Raw genomic sequence first — 23,582 nt, 5'->3', positions numbered from 1 at the left:
CACACACACACACACACACACACACACACACACACACACACACACACACACAAAATATCTGCAATATAGGAGTATAACAGACTTTCAGAATTTGCAAGTGACTGGCCATAACAGAAAGTGCAGAAATGTTACTTGAAACAAGACAATAGTACTTTCACTGCTGTTAAAGCAGTTCAGTTACTCTCTCTGATACCTGTTTTGGTAAACCCCATCTGAAGCAATGGATAAATGGAATTACCAAGCTCAGTGGTGCTAAATAGTATGATAAAGTAACATTTTCGTTAATCTTTGTCTGATAAGTCTAAACTTTTTTTTTCTGGACTCCTAACTCTGATTTGTTTTTGAATATTTACTGGGCTTAACCACATATATTGGTGATAGTCCTCAGCAAATGGGAAGGAGAATGCACCTTTGTAGCAGATTTTCAATATATCTCAGTTAGGGCTTTTTAGCATTAAAAAATCTCATGGGATCTCTAACTGCATGTATTAAAAAGTAGCTGACACACTCTGAAAAAATGGACAAGCAAGCACAGATATTCCTCGTGCTCACTGTCCTAGTCTTTTTAGATTAATTATTGAAAACATATGTAACAAGCCTGATGGTGGGGTGTTTTGAATCAGAGCAATAAGGAGAGGCAGAGGCAATGTAGAGGCCAAATTATATTTTCTCAGTCAGTTGAGGGTAAAGCGGGCCGGGGCTGGATAAGGGGCAGAGGGTCTTGGGGGCAGTCAGGATCTGGGAGGCAGGAGCTGTCGGGGGGGGGCACTTTTGGGGGCCCCGCAGTCCCAGAGTGGCCCTGGGGATTAGCGGGGGGCTGGCTGCAGCCCGCTTCGCTTCCCTCGCCCCGGCCCCAGCCATGTCGCTCGGGGGAAGGGATCCCCCCACATTCACCGGCAGCAGCGGAAGCGTAGCAGCCCGGCCCCAGCCCGCTCCACTCTGCCACCTCCCAGCCGCGGCTCTCCGCTTCCCGCCGCAGGTGAGCGCTGGACCTTTCCCCACATCCTCCCCAGCGACACGGCTGGGGCCAGGGCAAGGGAAGTGGAGCAGGCTGGGGCTGCGTTGCTCCGCTTCCCGCCACAGGTGAGTGCGGGGGGGCGTCCTTTCCCCAACCTCACCGACGGCAGGAAGCAGAGCACTGCGGCTGGGAGGTGGTGGAGTGGAGCGGGCTGGGGCCGGGCTGCTCGGCTTCCCACCGCTGCCGGTGAGTGCCTGTCACGGGGTGGAGGGTATGGATAAGAGATAGGGAGCAGGGGGGTTGGGTAGGGTCCTGGGGGTGATTAGGGACGGGGGTCTCTGAAGGGGGCGGTCAGGGAACAAGGAAAAGGGAGGGCCAAAGCAAGTTCGATATAACACGGTCTCGCCTATAACATGGTGAGTTTTTTTTGTCTCCCGAGGACCGCGTTATATCGGGGTAGAGGTGTATCTATCCCTTTCTTGATGATTCCCAACATTCTGTTCGCTTTTTTGACTGCCGCTGCACATTGAGTGGATGTTTTCAGAAAACTATTCACGATGACTCCAAGATCTTTCTTGAGTGGTAACAGCTAATTTAGACCCCATCATCGTATATGTATAGTTAGGATTATGTTTTCCAATGTGCACTACTTTGCATTTATCAACATGAAATTTCATCTGTCATTTTATTGCCCAGTCACGAAGTTTTGTGAGATTCTTTTGTAGCTCTTCTCAGTCTGCCTGGGACTTAACCATCTTGAGTAGTTTTGTATCATCTGCAAATTTTGCCACCTCATTGTTTACCCCTTTTTCCAGATCGTTTATGAATATGTTAAATAGGACTGGGCCCAGTACAGATCCCTGGGGGACACCACTGTTTACCTCTCTCCATTCTGAAAACTGACCATTTATTTCTACCCTTTGTTTCCTATTTTTCAACCAGTTACCAATCCATGAGAGAACCTTTCCTCTTATCCCATGGCTGCTTATTTTGCTTAAGAACCTTTGGTGAGGGACCTTGTCAAAGGCTTTCTGAAAATCTAAATACACTATATCCGCTGGATCTCCTTTGTCCGCGTGCTTGTTGACCCCCCTCAAAGAATTCTAGTAGACTGGTGAGGCATGATTTCCCTTTACAAAAACCATGTTGACTATTTCCCAACAAATTATGTTCATCTATGTGTCTGACAATTTTGGTCTTTATGATAGTTTTTGATTTGGAATTAGAAAATACAATGCATTAGAACATAGACCCCACCATTATATATTCCCTTTTCACTTTCTCAGTTTTCAGCCTCTGGAAGCCCAGAATTTGGAGGAAAAGTTCTTAGGATGTTTAGTTTAGTTTATATGTTGAGCAATTCTCTTGCTAACATTTGAGTTCCTGCATAAATAAAGACATGTATTCCTTGATTCAATGTATTGCTTTCTTGATTGAACAACTCTCTCTCCACTCCTTTCTGGTTTACAGTCTCTGCTCTTTTGACAGTTTCTCTATTCCTGTCACTTCACCTTGTATACGTTGAGATGCTGTCTGGGTGTTTTGTTTTACAGTCCTTACTATTTTCTTACTTTCACTATGGCTCACTTCCGCCTTATTTCTTAAACTGTAATTAAAGAGAAACAGACACATCTTTTATTACAGCTTATTTCCTTTCCATTTAATTCTTGCTTTACTTTTCTCACTGGTTTCTAACCAAGTTTTTTTTTTCTCTTTTTTCCTTTTTCCCCTTAGATTACTTTGAGACTCTTCAGTTATTTTTCCCTCTGGTCTAACTGTACTGTTCCTTTAACATTTCCTCTTTCCCCTTATACTATTCTTTCCTTTTTTCTAGGCACCAGCTCTTTTGTAGCTATTCCTATTGTTCCTACTATCTGTCTTTCCCATCTCTGCTGAACTGGACTTTTTCCCTTTTCAGTTGTGTTCCTGGTGCCCCTGCAGTGATGCAGCTCAGCCACTGAGGCTGCTTGCTCCCCACTTACTGCATCCCTTCTTTTCTGGTGCCAGGTGCTGCCTCACTTGTTACTGGCCTCTCTCTCTCACTGTAGGCTTCCAGATGCCACCTGCCAATTCCGCTGCTGCCTGTTTGGCATGCTCACAGCAGTGCTCTGGAAGGAAAAGCTGCCACCTGTTCTCTCCTGCTATTTTTTTAAATTTCCCCCCACAAAATTGTCCTGGGCTCAAGCTCACCTGCTTCAACGGCCCAGAATCTTTGGTTCGAGATCCCCTCCTCCGCGCCCCAGAGTAGCAGTTTCAGGCTCCTCTTCTTTTTAAAAAATACAAAAGGACATTTAAAACACAACTTGCACTGTTCTTGTGAGCAGCTTCTAGTACAGGGGTCGGCAACGTTCGGCACGCGGCTCGCCAGGGTAAGTACCCTGGCGGGCCGGGCCAGTTTATTTACCTGCTGACGCAGCACGTTCTGCCGATCGCGGCCCCCACTGGCCGCGGTTCGCCGTCCCGGGCCAATGGGGGCGGCGAGAAGCGGCGCGGGCAAGCAATGTGCTGGTCGTGGCTTCTCGCCGCCCCCATTGGCCTGGGACGGCGAACCACGGCCAGTGCGGGCCGCGATCGGCCGAACCTGCCGCGTCAGCAGGTAAATAAACTGGCCCGGCCCGCCAGGGTGCTTACCCTGGTGAGCCGCATGCCGAACGTTGCCGACCCCTGTTCTAGTATGTAAAGAAACTAGTATACTAGATGATTCATTGTGTGCAAACTGAAATGTGGATTATAGTTCCTTATCTCGCAGAATATATTACTGTGGTGATGGAGGGCCACATAAGCACCTAGATAGAAACTTGCATGGGATACTGTATCTCTTTGTGATGAAAATATAATCCACTACTGCTTGCTAGATAGTTACATCTGTAGTTACTATAGGCCATTACTATATAAATCTTCCATAGTAGCTTAGGTCTCTGGTTGGCAAAGAAGATTTAACTTTGTACGCTGCCAAACTTCCATAATGCTATTCTGACTGCCCAGTAGGTTTGTTTTGCCATAACTTCTATTGGGAATAAAATTGGAGTTTGAGTGTTGAGAATTGTTTGACTCCACTGCTGAGCTAACTTGCCACTGTGTTCAGGTTTGCTGGGGAAAAAGAAAGAACATAATAACCAGATAATGTTGCTATGAATATATGTTAGTGTATTGTGGGGGAAAGTAATTTCAGTATTTTTATTAATGTCTTTGTGTGTGCATAAGAACCTTGTCTCTGGAAATGTAAAATTGGTAAGAGGAAAAATTTGTAGTGAGATTATTGGTTACAATGAACAGAGACTTTTCCAGCTGGAGGCAATACATTATATCAGTGTCTTGATTAGGCCACTTTGTCAGGGTTTCTGGTAGACAGGGTGTAGTGGTCCCCCCCCTTTCCAGAGGGGAGGGAGGCTACTCTGCCTCATTGTGGGGCAGTAGTCTTCGGGCTTGGACCGCCCTGGCAGGGTCCATCTAAATAAAAGCAACCACATAATAATAGTCCGGGCTTCTGTCCTCACCCTTGGGTGGGGGCGTGCCAACATAGTCTTTAGCCCTCAGCCTATTCAGCTGGAGCTGACACCAATTAACAGTCTGAGGTCCTCGGGTGGGGCCAGGCTAGTAGTAGGCTATTGCCTACGCCTCCAGGTTGAGGCAGCCAGCAAATATACACAGTCAGTAAACTCTGGCCCTCTGGGTGGGGGAGAGCAGGCTTAGCTTGATAGAAGAATGGAAAGACTTCTGAGCCTAGAGAGGTGGCTAAAGCCCATTTATAAATTGAAAGGACAAACTGAGCCCAAGGAAGAGGGCTGAGAGATTTTGATATATGTAGATTTAAAAAAAAAATTATTTTATATGGTCATAAATTACACCTAAAAGGGGAGCAGGATTGTGAAAACACCAGATGGGATGTTTTGTTTGCATGATGGAAAGGAAACTGTGGTAGTGGGAAGGCCCACAGCCAGACTAGTTATGTCCCTCCTACAGTCATTAAAGATCCCATGATATATTTCCTGACAGTTTAGCTCCAGTGTCCTGGACAAATTCTGTTTACTATACATACTTACACAAACTGAATTCCCCCTGTAGTATTAAGTGCATAAGTTACTTTTTCACATCTTGTCTGAAAAGTTATGTGGAGCTATTGGTGAAGCATGGCTATTGCATTATACCTCTGACAGGGTTGCATTTCAGTGGTGGATGAGGTGATCCCTGTATATGAAATGTATTGCACAATAGGTAAAGTATTGAGGATAGGAATATAATTAATTCTAGTCAACATGGAAAATAGGTCTTGTCAAACAAACCTGATTTCATTCTTTGACGTTACAAGTTTGGTTGAAAAAGGTGCATAGGTGCAAATTAGATATTTGTAAGGCATTTTAAGTTAGTACTGCATGATATTCTAATTTTAAAAAAATCACTGTACAATATCAAAAAAATACATGTTAAATGGATTTAAAACTGGCTAATGGGTCTCAAAAAGTAGTTGCTAATGGGGAATCATCATCAAAAGGGGCTGTTGCTAGTGGAGTTCCACAGGGATCAGTGCTAGGCTTGATGCTAGTCAACACTTTGACTGGTGTGGAAATAAATATAAAGTCACTGCTGATAAAATTGTTACATGGCATGAAGATTGGCAGAGTGGTAAATAATGGTGAGGATGGCGGCAGCCATACAGAGGTGATCTGTATTGGTTGGTAAACTGGGCCCATTCAAATGAAATGCATTGCAATACAGCCAAAAGGAAAGCTATTCATCTAGGAATAAGGAATGCAGGCCATTGCTACAGGGCAAGGTGGTGCTATCTTCTGGAAATTAGTGACTCTGAAGAAGCTTTAGGGGATATAGTTGATAAAGAACTAAACATGAGCTCCCAGTGCTATAGGAAAAAGGCCCAGTTGAATCCTTGAATGTATAAAGGAGGGTATAGGAATAGGACTGTGATTTTTACCTCTGTATCTGGCATTGGTAAGACTGATACTACAACACTGTGTCCAGTTCTGGTGTCAATAGCTTAAAAAAGGATGTTGGGGTGTAGAAAAGTGCCACAAATGATTCGAGGTCTGGAGAAAGTGCTTTAGGACAACAGACGAGAGCTCAATCTGTTCAGTTTAATAGTAAGATTGGGTTCAATACAGAGGTAAGTGGGCAAAATGTAATGGCCTCTGAGATAAAGGAGATCATACTAGACAAAGTAATGGTCCCCTCTAGTTCTATGGACTTATGAATGAAACAAAGTGCTGTGGAATCCTGGATATAAATACATACAGGGCCGGCTCCAGGCACGAGCCTCCGGAGAGGGGCGGCACGTCCAGCTATTCGGCGGACGGTCCCTCACTCACGCTCCGAGCGAAGGACCTCCTGCCGAATTGCTGCTGCAGATCGCGATCGCGGCTTTTTTTTTTTTTTTTTTTTTTTTTGGCTGCTTGGGGCGGCCAAAACCCTGGAGCCGGCCCTGAATACATACTGAATATTTTAGCATGAAGAATTTCAGGGTTTTATGGTCATGATGTATGCAGATCAGCTGGAGCTTTCCTTCCCCAGAAAAGCATGAAGTAATGTAACACTTAAATCAGCCTGAATTTACATGCTGGTACTTTTTCTTCACACCTGCCTTCACTTCCTTCCTGAAGCTTTTAATTGCTCTGGGATCTCAAAACTTCTATACAGTTTGAGTTTCTCTGATACTTCACAATACCTGTGGGAATTTATTTTGTTGGCAGTTATTACTTCTTGTCATGACTTTGTGATGTTAGTTGTGTTAAAATGGATAGCATTTTAGAGTTAACAGGTATTGCTCTCTGATTTAAAATACATGACATGCCTTTCAGTACACAAAGATTGTAAGATTGTCTGTCTACTTTTCAAATGTAAACTGAAAACGAATTTTCTGTTTAAGAACTAAAGTAACTTTTTTCTTGGTTTTTTCCCCCCCCCCCCCCTTCCCCTTCTCTCCCCCCGCCCCCTCTCCCCCATTAAGGTATGGGCTGAAGCCAAATGACCAAATCTTGGCAGAGGACAAACATAAAGAAATGTAAGTTTATATACCCTTGTATTTAGGCTGACAGACATACACACATGTGCATATGAATTTGCTCCTCCCCCCACCCTTTTAAAAAAAGGTTTAAATCAGTTACTGTAAGAAATTTTTTTGCTGTTTTCAAGACAATGTTTTTTTTGGTTTTTTTTTTCCCCTTAAGGCTTATCTACGTGGTGGGATAAAGCACCCTATGGGGGTGTGTGATTTCTAAAGCACACTGATGTATTGCACTTCGATTCATCAGTACACACCACCAGGGTCTACACAAACACTTCCTTGAGCATTTTAACATACAGTACTGCATTAAAGTGCACTAGCGGACCTGTAGTGTTCACTGCCAGGGCCTGCAAAGACCAGTGATTGTGCAACATGTCAATGAGCTTTAGAAATCACATCTCCTGTAGTGCACGTTGCTGCTCTATGTAGACAAGTCCTCAAAGTTCAGTAGTATCTGCTGTGTATTACTTTACTGTCATCAGTAGCTACATGGTTGAAGAATACTATAATGTAGCTACTGATGACATACCATAAGCAGACTGGAAATACCCTTCACTCCCCTACCTCTCCCACCCCCCACTGATTGTGGTAACTTGCGCTAAGGTGTAGTAATGATGACATAATTACTGAATGTCCACAAGCAGTGTTTTTGATATGAAATAATTTTATCTGCTGCAAACTGAAAAAAATGACTGTTTCAGGTAATGTCCTTTTATTTAAACTGATAATACTGCACAGTGCTTTTGCATGCTGTTATTTGTCAGCTTCCTAATTTCTGTGATCTTGAAATGTTGCCTATTTTAGCTGAGCTGACTTCATTACTCTTTTTACATGTACAATAAGAACTTATGAACTAACCTGTGGAAGCTTTTCTTTACATAGTTATTAATTCATTGTCTTGCAGCACAACTGGCAGTAGATATTTTAATCAAACGTTGTAACAAAATCTTGAATATTTTTTTTAAAAGCCTGAAATCCAGATAAGTGTTCCAAATAAATCTCAAAGCAGCATTTGAGATTTATTTGCATCCAGAATAACATGGATTTTCCCCCCCATGGCTAAATATAAACAGTAATACGAAAGGTTTACATTTAACTTTAGGGCAAGTACTGAATCTTTCCCATGTGTGGATGGTACTAATGTGCTTCTGGAATATAAATAATGTTAAAATGTCAACCGAAACTATGTGGAATGGCTAAATTTCTGAATTTTCTGATCTTTGCATGCCTGCTTGCTCAGCCTTAATATTGCAATAATAGTAACTTCATATATAATTTAAAAATATCTGTGGGTATCATATCCTTTAAGATAACCTAAAGCTTAAAGTAATTCTGTGTGTACCAGGGATTCTGAGATGCATGTGCATAAAATTCTATGTTGACATGCTAATAATTTTCTTCAAACTAATTGTTTTCCTTTCCTTTGTGGGGGAACAGCCCAAGTCTGAAAATTCTAGTTTAAGCCCTGGGAGCTTTCATGAGTGCAAATTTTGTCTTCATGCCTGAGTAACTCAAAAATGTCTGAACGGATTCAGCTCCAACTTAGAAGAAAAAGAAAAAACAACACTTGTGCTGAGACCAGGGATGGAAAATTTTAGCCTAAGGGGGATTTGTAAGAAATTTAGGGCAACTAAAAAAAGGATTAGGATCTGCTAGTCAGTGTTTGTTGCCTTGAAAAGCTATAAAGCAACGTTAAAGAACCGCTGTCTGTTTTTGGAAGTTTGGCTGTAATTGCTGTAATTATCAAACTTAGGCTAATGGAGGATGGGGTTGTAAAGGGACATTAAGTTTAGGAAGTAAAAGGAGAGAATGTGACTCTAAGGCTCAGTGTCCTTAGAAAAGCAGGGCCATTCTGGAGTTTATTCCCAATTGGCTACCCTAAAATTTAAATCTAGTAATGAGAACACTTTGTAAGTGTATTTGAACCATGGAGAGGGAGGAAGTCTTAATGACCATTCTTAGAATTCTTAAGCTCCTTGGAAAGCCTTTCAGTTTTACTGAAACACAACATTTAGCTTTGAAAGATGATAAAAATAATTAACTAAAGTTGCCTTTATTAAACTGCAGTTCCCAGTAATGAAGAAATGTCTTTTCAAAACCCATGAAGTTGGCTTGGTGGTCCATATGCAGGGCATTGGGAAAAGTCTGAGATATGTGAAAATGGCAAAGACTATATCATTGCATGCTGCTCAAAACTCTTGGATAGGTGAGATTTACTGTTGAAGCATCTATGTCCCCTGCTTAAGTATGTGAGGACATGCAGTGATACTCTGCTTCTTTGCTCACAAGAAAAGGAGTCAGTGAGTAATATTGGGTCATGATTGTGGGAAAGCACCAAGATATTCAATTTGATAAAGGCAGAGGACCAAAAACAATGTCAGTAATCAGAATAATTGAGATATAAATGGAAAATCTGGCAGACTCCTGTCAATACTCAAAGGCACAATCCCTTGCTGCTCTGAACCTAAAATCCTGAGTTCTCTCCCAAGTTTGTCCAGTTGACAGGACAAAGGGGAAGAAATAGAAGGGTTGAAGAAAACCTTACACGAAATATCCTGCTATATACAAAACACGGCTTTCATAGTGATTTGGTCACTTTCCCAGTATAAACAAAGTCAGTAAAAATTATTAGCTGCATCTTTGGTATACTCAGTTACTTAAATCCTTGTTAGCAAGAATGTGATCTTGTGGGAGGAAAATGTATGAAGGACATAAGAGACATGATGCCAGGGTCTGAGACAAACAGTCTCTAATAACCAGAGTTTGTTGCATATACCTACTCCTTTTATTCACTGCAAGTCCATTAGAGTTGACATATATGAAATAGTAAATTTGAAGCCATAAAAGAAAATGTTTATTTCCAGACAGTGTTTCCTCTGTTAGTCTAAAAAAAGTGTTTCTGGATTTCAAATATAATATTAAATCAGTATCTTAGATGTCTGTATACTAATGCGAGAAGTATGGGGATTAAGCAGGAAGAACTTGAAATGCAAGTTAATAAACACAACTATGACATAGTTTGCATCACAGAGACTTGGTGGGATAACACACCACTGGAATATTGGTATAGAACGGTACAGTTTGCTCATGAAGACAGGCAGGGAAAAAAGGGAGGCAGTGTTGCGTTATAGATATTAAATATATACACTTGGACTTAGGTTGAAATGGAAATAGAAGACAAACTTGTTGAAAGTCTCTCTGGATAAGGATAAAAGGGGTTAAAAAAAAAAAGGGTGTTGTCATGATAGGGGATCTACTATATGTTACCTCTGTTCCCCTAAAAACCAACCCAGGGTCACACTTGTATTAGTTTTATTACAATGCCGCTGTTGGGTCAGATAGAAGAGTGATGGAGCTTATTCATACACGTGCACACTCACCACATTCATACTCTCATGCACCCACACACTTACACAGGCGGAGAGTTACCGGAGACAGCATGGAGACTGAGAAGCCGAAGCGTGGTAGATCTGGTGTGTCCGCCTGCGGTCACGAATCCAGGCTGCTGAGCAGGTCAATGAGCAGCAGCTGCTTGTGTGCATGGCTGCTTCCTTTTTCTGGAACTGGGCAGCTCCTGTCACGTACACGGAGTTTTCCTTCTGTGTCCATCACCGAGAAGCATTCCCAGACCAGTTCCTTTCATGCATACCAGGTGGTTCTTCTCTTTACAGCACTTCGTGATTGCCTTTTCAGGGCAGATTATATCAGACACACCTGGCTCCTGTCTCTGGGCTCCTTTCTCCTTGCAGCTCCTCTCCACCCAGTCCCACATACACTCCCTTGTTCACACTCCCTCATTGACACTCTCTCTGAGGGATGGGATATTACAAAGCTTGGAAGTTCATACAAGTGGTAAGGTTACAGAGCTTGCAAAGTTTACAAAACTTAAAAGGCTATGCTAACAATATCTGAAGTTACAAAAAGAACAGGAGTACTTGTGGCACCTTAGAGACTAACAAATTTATTAGAGCATAAGCTTTCGTGGGCTACAGCCCACTTCTTCGGCTGTAGCCCACAAAAGCTTATGCTCTAATAAATTTGTTAGTTTCTAAGGTGCCACAAGTACTCCTGTTCTTTTTGCGGATACAGACTAACACGGCTGCTACTCTGAAACCTGAAGTTACAAAGTCTGCAAAAAGGTTGCAGAACTTAATGATACAAGTTACAGATCTTACAATTGCATTTGAGCAGAGGCTTTACATATCACTATAGACCACCTAACCAAGAAGAAGAGGGAAGATTGAAAAATTTGGGGGACTGGACTAGATGACCTCTCGAGGTCTCTTCCAGTCCTATGATTCTGATTAATTCTCACTGTAAAGTTGACTTATTAATAAGTCTGTACAAATTTGGGTTCAAAAGAGCGCTGTATATATTTCAGGAGTGCTGCCAGTAAGCCTACTTCCTGGCCTCTTGGCCTAGTACTACGCACTCCTTTTCTGTGTTGCTCACCAACTTATATTTTATGCAAACTTTAATCCAATTTAATTGTCATTTTTTCTGGCCAGAATCCCACTTTGTGGGATCACTAGGTTATGATTTCAGTATTGGTGTACAACTTTTTTTGCTGTGTGGGGGGGGGGGGGGGGGGTGGTGGGGGGGGTTTTTTTTTTTTTTTTTTTTGTGGGGGGGTGTTTTTGGTTGTCTTTTTTTTTTTTTTTTACTAAGAGGGCAAGTACTGTTTTTTCCTTTAAACATGATTAAAGTTAAGATTTTGTCACTGTTATTTTTAGTAAAAGTCACGGGCAATAAACAAAAATTCACAGGAGCCCGTGACCTGTCAGTGACTTCACTAAAAATAACCAGGGGCAGAGCTAGGTATGGGGGAGGAATGGAGTGCCATGGCTGGGGGAGGGAGGGAGACTGACAGGCTGAGCCCTCTGCCATGGTGGGGGGCACAGTTCCAGCTCCAGTGGCCACAGCAGGGGGCACAGCCACGGGGGGCGCACAGCCCCTGATCCGCAGGGGTGCGCAGCCCAGCTGCAGCTTCCACCAAGCCCTGCCTGGGGGGAGGGGCACATGGCCCTGGGAAACTGCGAGGGGGGCACCCGGCCCCTGCTCTGGTCCCAGCTGCCGCCCTAGGTGAAAACCGCAGGATAGGGGCTGCAGGGTCCTGGTTCTGGCCCCAGTTGCAGGGCAGGGGTGCACAGTCCTTCCTCCAGCCCTGGCTTCAGCCCCTGACTGCTGAAGCCGAAGAAATCACGGATGTCAGGTAAAGTCACGGACTCCGTGACCTCCATGACTAAATCGTAGCTTTAAACATGATGCATAAGATAACATTTTTATTTAATCTGCTGCTGATCCTTTCAAGTCTCAAGAACAGCCTCCACCCTGGAATTCTAACTATATATAAACATTGAAGTTCATAACATACTGTTATCTTTTGTAGTTGTTTAGAAGAATATTTAAATTTTAAGAAGAAAGCAGGAGGCTAAACTATATTATTAAAATAGTTTACAGACGCTTAGTTTTTTAAAACTGTTCTCCTACAACAACCTAGTCCCTATATCAACAAGCTAAAATTGTATATTGAAAGCTATTATATGTTGAATTTGAATAGTAAACTAGTATCTGCTTCACGGAATATTGTGAGGATTCGTTGTGTTTGCATAGGGTTTAGAAAATATAAATGTTAAAATGATGAGATCTTAAGTGGTTTTCAACCATAAATCTCAAAGCTCTTTATAAGAACCCAAGGAGGTTGGTGGTAATCCTGTTTTATAGATGGGGAAACTGAACCACAGAGGTCAAATGGCTTGCCAAGGTTAAGCAGTACAACTGTGGCAGAGCCAAGAATAAAATGCATGTCTCCTGATTGCCTGTCCAGTGTCCTATCCATTGGACTACACTGAGTGGAGACCTATATATTTTGCAAGCTTATTCAGAAGACTTAACGTTTTACTTAAGTAAGCAAGACTACTTTTTGCCACTTAATTTAGTTCTTAGCAAAGTTATGTCAGATGGAGTAGTTACTATTAATAGAGAAATGCATTCTTTATAGATTGGTATTATTGAGTATGATGTGAAACATGTCAATTTACAGTGAAGGCAGACAAAAAACAGAGTGACTGGCTTATTGTCGGACAAGTTAATAAATCCCTAAAAACCCATTAACATGCCAAAGATCTTTATGCTGACCAAGCTGTATGCAAAGAAATGTTGTGCATAATTGCTGTCTGTGTACGTTTAAAGGAATGTTTTAAATGTTGAGTGAGAGGAGCTCTATAAACTGAGAGGGTGGCTAATTTTAAATATTTTAATAGTATACGAAGGTTACTACACTGAGAGAGGATAGATTGTTCTAGTAACTTCAGACATAAAGGGTACTACATAAATAAATTCCTCTTCTCCCCTCCAAGTTTTTCCTGTGGTTGATCCTTTTGTTTGTTTTTTTGGGGGAAAGCAGGGGGCTATGTAAGATGGTAAGCACCTTGCTTTGTCATTATATCAGCATGCATATCAATTGTGTTGTTTCTAAACGTACTTTCCTCTTCTACCTTACTTTCTCTAGATTTCATTTTAAATGCATACTAACAAAAGTCTAGTTTGCCCTAGCAACTGTGTCTCTGCCTGTAAGTACAATTCAGAAGCCATTAACGCTTTAGTTTACAGTCCTGATTGTTAGTTTATTGTTTACATCCTAATTGTAGCATCTGGAGTTACTGCAGTACAAATATTAATCAAATCAATTTTCACTTATTTTTTGGATGTCAGTTTTTAATAGAAGGATATATGGGGTTTGGGAAAGAAGTTTGGTAAGAACTTGTGATTTAAGAGACAGTTTTATATCTAAAGTTTACCAGCAGATGTAGCTTTATAGGTAATTATATTCTATATAATGCCAGAGGACTGATCTGTCACCAGGAAGGAACCTGAATGTCAAAAGCGCTGTGTCCAAAATATCTGTATTCTAATATACTAGGTACGTTGAGTTTCTGGTTGACACTTGTCTGAAATAAGGGAACCTTTATCACTGAAGTTGTCTGAAAAATGTCAATAAAGGACTTTTGTCCTACGCTTTGTATCTTTAGTGAATAGATCTCTGAAAGGTTCACCAGAATTTACTTTGAAATAAATTAGACCCCAGGAACTTTTGTGGCGTAAAGTCTCTACCCTGACTCTTCCCCAAAATATATTCTCCATTTTATGGATGTACTGTTAAATTAGGAAAGTTAATTTAGTGTAGATCCGTTATGGATAACTGCCTGGGAAAGGAAACTGGATATTGACATTTGCATTGCACAAGAATCCTACCAATTCAGTACAAAATAGCCTGATGTTTGAAACCAGAGTTCTAAATATTGAAATGGAGTTTAAAAAGAACAGAACAACCACTATGCTCTGTTTACAGTAAAAATAATTATCAACCAAAGCAATATACTGGTTTCTGAACAAGTTTTGTCAAACTAACATTCTGTGTAGTGGCATTAGGACTACTGCAGGGCCCAACAAAATTCATTGAGGCAGTGGAGAGAACAAGGGAGACTGCTCCATCCTCATCATGGAAAATCCAAAAGGACATAGCACCCTGGCAGATTGAGTGCCACCCATATCAATCTTTAGGTAGGTCCTTAATGTTGTCTGGCTGGATAATCAGTTTATGTCCCTCAGTGGCAATGTTATCATGCCACAGTGCTTGTGGTGACCACATAATTGCCAGCCATGTGGCAACATTCCTTGGTGAACATGCTATGGAATTTGTTGGTCTTCCATCCTAATAATAGAGAGGCTTGAGTACTAATGACATGACTACAAACATCTCTTATTGGACAATGATAATCTGCTGTTCTGTCTAGAGAGAAGGTGGTCTGGAGAAGCTGGAACATAAAAACAGAGAAAAAATCCAGTTTTTTTATTTTGTTTTATTTTAAAGTTGTAAAAATTATGAACATGTCTAATTCATCAGTACTTTGGGTTGACTCTTCTTGGTAAAAGATTGTGATGTTGGCATTTTAAATTGGAAGGTTGTTGGAGTTGGAGGTAAATAAACTCTGAAATTTAATTTTGCAGTGTTGGTGAAACTATTCAGAAAAAAAGTTTCCTTTCAGGAGAGAAGACATTTTACCAATTCATTACCAAATGCAGTCTATAAAATAGTAATGTGATGGTTTTAACAATGCCACAATTTTAGTTACAGGCCTATCCATATTTGGACAATAACACATACAGGCAAATGTGTACACATTTTGCCTGTAGTTTAAGATATGAATGAAATTATTTTCTGACAGGTTGTAAACATTAATGTAACATTTCAAAAGGTATATAATACCTTTCTGAAACTGTCCCAGAAACTTGCATGTCAATTACTTGAAACCACCCACTGCTTTTAATAGGCCTGCTTTGTGTTACAGTGGAATTCCTTGATAGTTGTGGATATAGCATGGGTTATATCTCCCTGGGCTCATACCTGAAGGTTTTTCTCCTTTAAAATCTATTTGATCATATCTTTATTGATTAGTGAGGCAAATTATTGTCCTCTTACGAAATGAATTTTGAAAATGCATGAAGCCTTGCTGTTCTTAATAATCTTTTTCTGAGTGCGTTAAAGATCTATTGATGCCTTCTCAGTGGTGGGTAGAGCATTTGATTCAATCTGATGTTGCTTGGAAGGAACTTGCAGGGATATCAACAAAACATACTTCCAAGCAGAGTTTTTTTTTCAACGGAAATTCTTCTTCACCATTTCTTGAGTTGCTGAATTACGTGTAGCTTTGAGGGTGCAAGAGCCCTCTTAAGGCTTTGGTATCCTTTCTCTGACTGACTTGTTGACAAAGTCAGAATCAGTGTAGTGAGGGAAGAAACATATTCACAAAATAGTGTACAATGGTATCCATACATCTTAACTTCACTATAACCTTATGTGATGACGCTTTCTTGCGGTGTCCAACACTACGAGTGACCATGTACCTTCCTGCCTCCAGCAAGAGCAAGTCTTTCTTGTGTTCATTGGATATCCACTTTGTGACGCTGCCAGCCACTCAAGCACTCTCCGCTGGCCTCTACCAGCCCTTACTTATGCCTTTCAGGTGCCCCAGTCCCTAAACTTCTCAGAAGTATCCCCCTGTAGTGTCCAGTCCCTGTCACTGGACACCCACGGTAATTGCCTGGCTTGCTACTCCCAGGGCAAAAGTATACGCACACCAGCTTGAGTCAGCTGAATGTACGCTCCAATATCACAGCACTGTAATCTATTCATAGTGAAAACAAGTGTAAGTTTGTTAACTAAGGTAAAGTCTTAGGAGATGGTGAGCAAGAGTAATAAGTACAACAGGTTACAAATAAAACAAAAATATAATGCTTCTACTAGACTAAAACCTAACTTTAATAGGCTAACCTTGTCTAAAGCAGTTTTTCACCTAAGCACTTTCTTGCAGCATTTCATCCAAGGTTGGTTGAGATCCTGTTTTCACGAGTATAACAGCAGAGCCTGGTTACCCCCTCAATGCAGGCTGAAGGGGGGTGGTCCTTACATCCCAAAGTCGACTGTTTTTGTCTCCAGAGTCAGGGTGACACCGTGGTTTCTTTACTGGGGTGCTGGCTCTGAAGTGTCGTTCCCCCATACTCCTGTTTGTTTCACCTCCCTGCCCCCACCGTCTACCTGATTTTTCCTGTTGACTTTCCAATATAAATGGGGCTTCCTTTGTGTTTACTTTACAAAGATTAATTTACATATGAACCGAGGCAGGTGATGCCACACCCTTTGGTCTGGCAAAACCAGCTTGCTTAATCCTTCCTGGGACACAGATTCTAAAGCAGGGGTGGGCCAAACTACAGCCTGGGGCCGCATCTGGCCCTTCAGATGTTTTAATCCGGCCCTTGAGCTCCTGCTGGGAGTGGGGTCTGTGGTTTGTCCTGCTCCATGTGTGCCGTGGCTCCTCGCGACTCCCGGCAGCAGCATCTTGTCCCCACTCCGGCTCCTATGCATAGGAGCAGCCAGGGGGCTCTGCAAGCTGCCTCCGCCACAAGCGCCGCCCTCACGGCAACTGCGGTCAATGGGAGCTGCAGAGGCGGTGCCTGCAGATGGGTAAGTGCGCAGAGCTGCCTGGCCACGTCGCCGTGTAGGAGCCGGAGGGGGGGGCATACATCAAGCAGCTCCCGGAAGCAGCAGCAGCAAGCGCCGCCGGGAGCCTGCACTCTTGACCCCCTCCAGGGCCCCAACCCCCTGCCCCAGCCCTGATCCCCCTTCCGCCCTTCGAACCCCTCGGTCCCACCCTCTTGCACCCCAGAACCCAGAGCCCCCTCCAGCACCCTGAACTCCTTATTTCTGCCCCTACCCCAGAGCCTGCACCCCCAGTCGGAGCCCTCACACTGTCCTGCACACCAACCCCCAATTTCGTGAGCATTCCTGGCCCGCCATACAATTTCCATACCCAGATGTGGCCCTCAGGCCCAAAACTTTGCTCCGCCCCTATTTTCAGTACATACATACAACTTTTTAAATGTCACCCATATGTACATCACACAAGGACTGAGGATCAATATGTTGTAAGCTTCCATTAGGCACCTCATATGACCCTTTTTGGGTAAATGCTATGAAAACAGTATGTTGGGTGTAATGAATTTGTCAGGCCTGATGGGAGTTGCTGTTATAGAACAGTGACACCTTTGACAGTTGACATTGAGGAGTACTTAGGATCACACTTTCACTTTCTCAGCATAGTGTTAATAATAAATAGTAATGTGAGAAAAACAAAGAACACCACAACGGGGAGGGGGGAAATGTTTCAGCTTCTTTGTCTATGTAAGTATGTACAAAATTGTGCTTATCGCCATCTCACATATTAAAAAAAGTATAAGATCACCCTGTTCACTTCAGGTTCTAGTTACAAATTTCCCTTTTGTTTTTTGTTTTTTTTTTTAAATGCTTCATAGTGTGAAGTAATTCTATCTCATGATCCTTGGTGCTTTTTTCCATCTCTTTCACTACTGGCCTTCTTCGTTCCATCACAGGTTTCTACCACTGGCACAAAAGTCTTCTCCAACATGTGGCTGTTCTCACCTCATCCACTCAATCTGTTTTCAGATCTTGCCTGATAATTATTCTCTTTCAACTGTCCTTTCTCTCTCGCTACTCAGGGCCCTTCTCCCCTTATATTATTACGAAGTTCTGAAGTGGGTAAATTTGGATCATATGAAAGACTAGACAAAATTTTCACTTGTCAGACATTACTTAAATGTGTGTGCTGTAACAATCCTGCTTGCATTCCATAAGTGCACATAGAAAAATTATGTAACAGTGATTCATCCAAAAGGAAATAAAAAAACGTAAAAGAGTATTGGATAACTTCTTCCTTTGTGCATAAGGGCGATGGTGGCGAATTGATCCTCTGTGTGTATTTGGTTGTTTATATCTTTCACTAAAATAGTTATGATTATTCAACCTCTTTCTTTCCTAAGTTTAGTTCTTTCACAGAATTTACCATCTTCCTTATCACTCAAAACATTACAACATCTTAAAGTGTTAAACTATGTATCTGCATACAAATTAAAATAACTATCCTTGTCAAGTTGATAGCTCTACCTGTCAGTTTAGTTCAATGTTACAGGCTTGGATATTCTTCAAGAAGGCCACAGACTTCAGGCTTCAAAAATAAGTTTTCTTATAGTGAACTAGTTGAGTTCAAATGGAAACTATTATTTGTATAGTGTCTGAAGTGTACTGAGAGCTTTACCAAAAAATGTAACACATGTTTTATTGAAAAATATTTGAAGTGTTTTTGCCTAGGATTTAAAAAGGGCATTAAATTTATTTGTGTGTCATGGTAGTGTACCTCGGACATTAAAACTACTAGTGCTGCAGGCAAAAGATAGGCAGCAGCAGTTAACCTAATATACTAATCAAAGTTATTTACATGTAGGACATTAGCTGTGATGACAGAACATGTAAGGACATCATAGATGTGTTTAACCCACAGTAGCCACTGAATACAATAGAAGTACGTCTTATGAAGTTAGTCTGGAGGTGTGGAAAATGCCACCATTCTAAGGGGTTAAGCCCAAGTTGAAAGGCAATATTGTGTCTACATAAACACATATCTTTATTCTGGTCAGTACACATTGTACTGTGTAGACAACTTTTATCTGTGTAATAGATCTTGACCAAACTTAACATTTTAATGTAAACTTTTCCTTTTGAAATAGTTCAAACTTTATACTAAAGCCTTCACCTTCTCCTGCCCTTTTAAAATGTGAGTTGCACAGTAGTTTATTACAGATAAGTTGTTACTGTGAGTCAAAGTGCCAAATAGTTGAGGTCAAAATTTAGACTTCAGTACATTGAGATTTTAAAAACAGCAATGAGATAAAGTTCCTGCTTTACTATTTGCTGTACCAGTGTACCAGATAAGACATTCTTTGTAAACAATTGAGGGCATTGCTTAATATTTAATGTTTTAATTTTTCAGTACAAAAATGATGATTCCCCCCCCCCCCTTCTGTAGCCATCAGCTGCAACAGAACCCTACTCTTGGCTCTACTAAGGAGACTTACTTAATATTTATCTTCACATATATTTTCTTTCTTTTCCAAGAAAGACTCTTAAGTGCTTTCTGCTCAAAATAGTGACACGACACTTTGCTTTTATTAAATAAATTTTATGAAAAAAGATTTATCTTGACAATGTCCCTCTAAATAATCTTTCTCTTGGCTGGAATAATTCCCATTTTTAATGCTAGTGACAATAACAGAGATCAATTTGACCAAATAGTCCCATATGCTTTTTTTTTTTCTTTCCCTGATGTAGACTGCTTTTCTGACTAGGGTTCAAGATCAAACATCTTTTTGTTGGGAAGAAGAAATTAAAACTCATTGCAGCTAGTAATGATGGTGGCCTGGTTCAGCTTGTCTTGGAAGTTAAAGCAGAAATGCTATATTGTTTACCCATTTCCAAACGTACTTATGGCTAGAAATGTAGACTTCACCTTTATGGGTCAAAGAACATTATTTAATGTTCAGACATTGCTAAAATGGTTGCAGCAAAACCCTGAAAATTTGACTGGCTGTATGAATTTGACTAGGTGGATGATCTGGCAGTGCACAAATGAGTGTGTTCAAAGCATTGTTTAAAACTTGGTACCATCTAGTCTGTAACAGTACTTTAAAATGCTGGTTTAATGTGTTTGGCTGCTGGTCACACAGTATTAATTGTCTGTCTAATCTCAAACCACTTTTAATGATTTTTGGGGGCCTAAGTTGAAGCAAAAGGGAAGATAAATAGGACCTGTGGTGTTCACAGCTGGTCATCTTTGCAAACTACAGGTCACAATGTGATGGAGAAAGAGGAAGGTAAAAGTTGTCCACGAGTTTCCTCTTTTTTTCAGTCCCACTGCTGTAAGTGTGCAGTGGGGAGGAAATTGTGCATTTCTGGGAGTGGCAAAGTCTGTATATGATCCAGAGTGGCAGCTTATATTGCTTTTTCCTTATGGTGCCCCTGCCACAGATACTTGCTTTCAGTGAAGTTTAACAGTAAAATGCCCAATATGCTGAACATCAGTCCAAGTATCAGTAAAGTCAAAATTCCCTAGAATAAATGGCTATTTATGTAAAAGATAAAATCAAACATTCCCTTACTGAGTCATCAGCCGCTTTTCCATTCCTGGTGTCCGAGTAGTCTTAGTAGACTAGTAGTCAAAATGATTTCCCATGCATACACACAGTAGCATGTTAAAACAAACAAAACCTTTTAGAAAAGACCTGTTGCCAAAACCAAAATTCTCACTAATGGATTTGGACACATACCTGCTGTATGTGAAGCAGCGTCCTAAAAGCACACCCAAGAATGACATTCTACTGAAGTAATATGTTTAAAAAAAAAAAAAAAAAAGTCTAGGCTATTAGCACGATTTGTTTGCTTAGTTGTCTTTTCTACACTATTCGTTTTTTTTTAAGTTGAATATGCAGCATTTTCTTATCCATGCTTTCATGCCTGATATTCTGAACACTGTACAAAATCCCTACTGTTAAAGAATGTCAAGGTCCCAGAGTTGAGGCACTTCAGAGCCTGGAAGTCACAAAGTAAAGGTTACGTGCACAACCGTAACTGTGCCTGTATTTGTGAGTGTATTATAATAGTCTTTTAATTACATGATCACATACTACTCTTTCTGTAGGACCGACCCCTGCTTCATTCAGCGGACAAGATAGGACAGATGCCTGTTTCAACAATCATCTTTCTTTAAAAAACAAAAACCATTGTTCAGTGTTTGGTCCCAAGTTTCATTCACTTGTACAGCAACCAAAAGCTGCACTAAATAATATGTTTTCTGTATCTCCGCCAATATTGATGGCTTTATTATTATAACACCGGAGTGGAAGTACTGCATCCTCTTTCCAGATATAGAACAGAAGCAAAGAGTGATGAAGGTCCTTGGTTAATATCGCACAGAAAACCATTGGCAGACAGGAATAGAAAGAATCATAGCTTCTGACACCCAGTCCAGTGTCATCACAGGACCACAGTGTACTCTTTTTCTTGATGCACCTCAGGCTTACTGTGTTCCACAGAACTTGTGAGTGAATAAGGCAAGGGAACTCTGGACCCTAGACCAATTTGCTACACAGCCTTTCCTGGCTGTCCAACATGTGCACTGATTGACGGAAGTGTCATGGGTGGGCTGGGTAGAGGAGAGGAAGTATTCAACTACCTTACTGTTCACATTGAAACCAACAAGCTGCAGCACACAGACAATGCCACCAGAGGGCACTGCTTGCACTTGAACTGCAGATTGCTTGCAAATTCTTCTGCAGAGTTTGCAGTCAGGTATCAATGTGTCCTATTGAATTTTTTTTTGTTTTGTTTAAATATATTCTCTGATGACCTATTTTTTCGGACACATGTTTAAAGGTGACCTGCAAAGAATTAACAGATTGGGCCTGTTTTCCCCCCATTTTTGTTTTTCTGCTTTATAATGGACAACAAAGGTGGACCTGAAATTGAGGGATTTTTTTTTTTCCCTTTAAATGCTAGAAATATCAGGAATGTCAAGCCTGGGCTTCCTGCTTTTGTTAAACCACCCGCTGGATGTCTGAGGCTGGATGTTAGCATAGGTGTGGGAGTGTTTGACTCTTGATAAACATCTTGTCTTTCAAAACTATTGGCAGCTATTATTTTATCTAATTTACCTTATTTTATTTTTGCATGAACCAGTAGTTAATATCTAGTATGATTTGACAGGAAGTTAGTTTGGAGAATAGTTAATGGAATTCCATTATTGTATTCTGTCACGGATTTACAGGGTGCTCCATGTCCCCAGCCTTTATACTCCATCTTTAAATCTGCCTTTATACTATACTTTAAATCTGTCCTTTGTATTGTGCTAGTTCTGATGCCTTCGCTTTTTGCAATGGCAAGTCCTGTGATTTTGCTTCTCCAGGACTGGGCATTTGGACTTCAGCACTTTATTGCTCAATGTTGCTCTTCAGTGGGTTCAAGTGAGTTTAGCCCCCTGTGAGATACATTGCCCCTTTAGGAGTGATGCAATCAGTAGTTATTTGTAGCAGTGCAAGACAGCTTTTTCAAGACAAGCCAGCATTTATTAGTCAACTGGATTAGTGTTTCAGGGTTCTCAAGTTAGTATGGAAATGCAAAACTTAATTCACAGTTCGTATTGGCAGCGTCGCCCATCCCTCTTTTCCAAGCCTGGATTTCATCTCTGTGTCTCTTCCTCTACACTGGACGTAAGGGACCGGTCTGTAGGCAGTCTGGCCTAATGGTCATAATTGGCCTGGGGTCCAACATCAAGGATGCCCACAAGACAGTAGCCTGTGAGCAGGGGTTGGAGGAATCACTAGAGCAGAGTTCAATAAGCAAGAGTCAGGGTCAGAGTGAGGCTGGGGTCAGAAACTGGAGATCAGAGGTAATACTAGGCTGGAATCAGAAGGCAAGAGTCAAGACTGGGTCCGAGATTAGCAATCAGAAGACAAGGTATGGATGAAAGTTGCAGCAGGCCAGAAATCAAGATAACTTCCTGGGGCATCCACCAGGGTTAAATAGTGTACTTGACCACTCAGAGGGCCGCAGGGTACTGTCACTTTGAACCCTTTAGGCCAGGGGTTCTCAAACTTCATTGCACCATGACCCCTTTCTGTCAAAAAAAAATTACTACATGACCCCAGGAGGGGGGACCGAAGCCTGAGCCCTGTCATCTGGGGGCGAGGGGGGAACCCCAGCCCCACCGACCAAGGCAGGGGACCCCAAAGCCTGTAACCTGAGCCCTGCCACTCAGGGCTGAAGACCTCAGGCTTCGGCTTGAGCACCGGGCAGTGGGGCTCAGGCTTCAGCTTCAGCCCCAGCAAGTCTAATGCCAGCTCTGGCGACCCCATTAAATCTGTGTCGCGACCCACTTTGGGGTCGCGACCCACAGTTTTCAGAGTAGCAGCCGTGTTAGTCTGTATCCGCAAAAAGAACAGGAGTACTTGTGGCACCTTAGAGACTAACAAATTTATTAGAGCATAAGCTTTCGTGGGCTGCATCCGAAGAAGTGGGTTGTAGCCCACGAAAGCTTATGCTCTAATAAATTTTTGTTAGTCTCTAAGGTGCCACAAGTACTCCTGTTCTTTTTGCGGATACAGACTAACACGGCTGCTACTCTGAAACCTAAAAATATCAGT

General features: G+C 41.7%; 1 protein-coding gene across 2 annotated transcripts in view; it reads left to right on the top strand.

Moving 5' to 3' along the window:
- Window positions 1-23,582, top strand: part of LOC112106601 (adenosine kinase) — a 572,976-nt gene that overhangs the window by 65,967 nt on the left and 483,427 nt on the right. For both annotated transcript variants that reach the window (XM_026653751.1, XM_026653752.1), the window contains exon 3: window positions 6,918-6,971. In XM_026653751.1, coding sequence (XP_026509536.1) covers window positions 6,918-6,971 — 54 coding nt within the window. The remainder of the gene's footprint in view (window positions 1-6,917; window positions 6,972-23,582) is intronic.

This window comes from Terrapene carolina, unplaced genomic scaffold, assembly GCF_002925995.2.
Source record: "Terrapene carolina triunguis isolate 2854851 unplaced genomic scaffold, T_m_triunguis-2.0 Scaffold148, whole genome shotgun sequence".
NCBI classification, from domain to species: Eukaryota; Metazoa; Chordata; order Testudines; family Emydidae; genus Terrapene; species Terrapene triunguis.
This window is presented reverse-complemented; position numbering and strand designations above follow the sequence as displayed.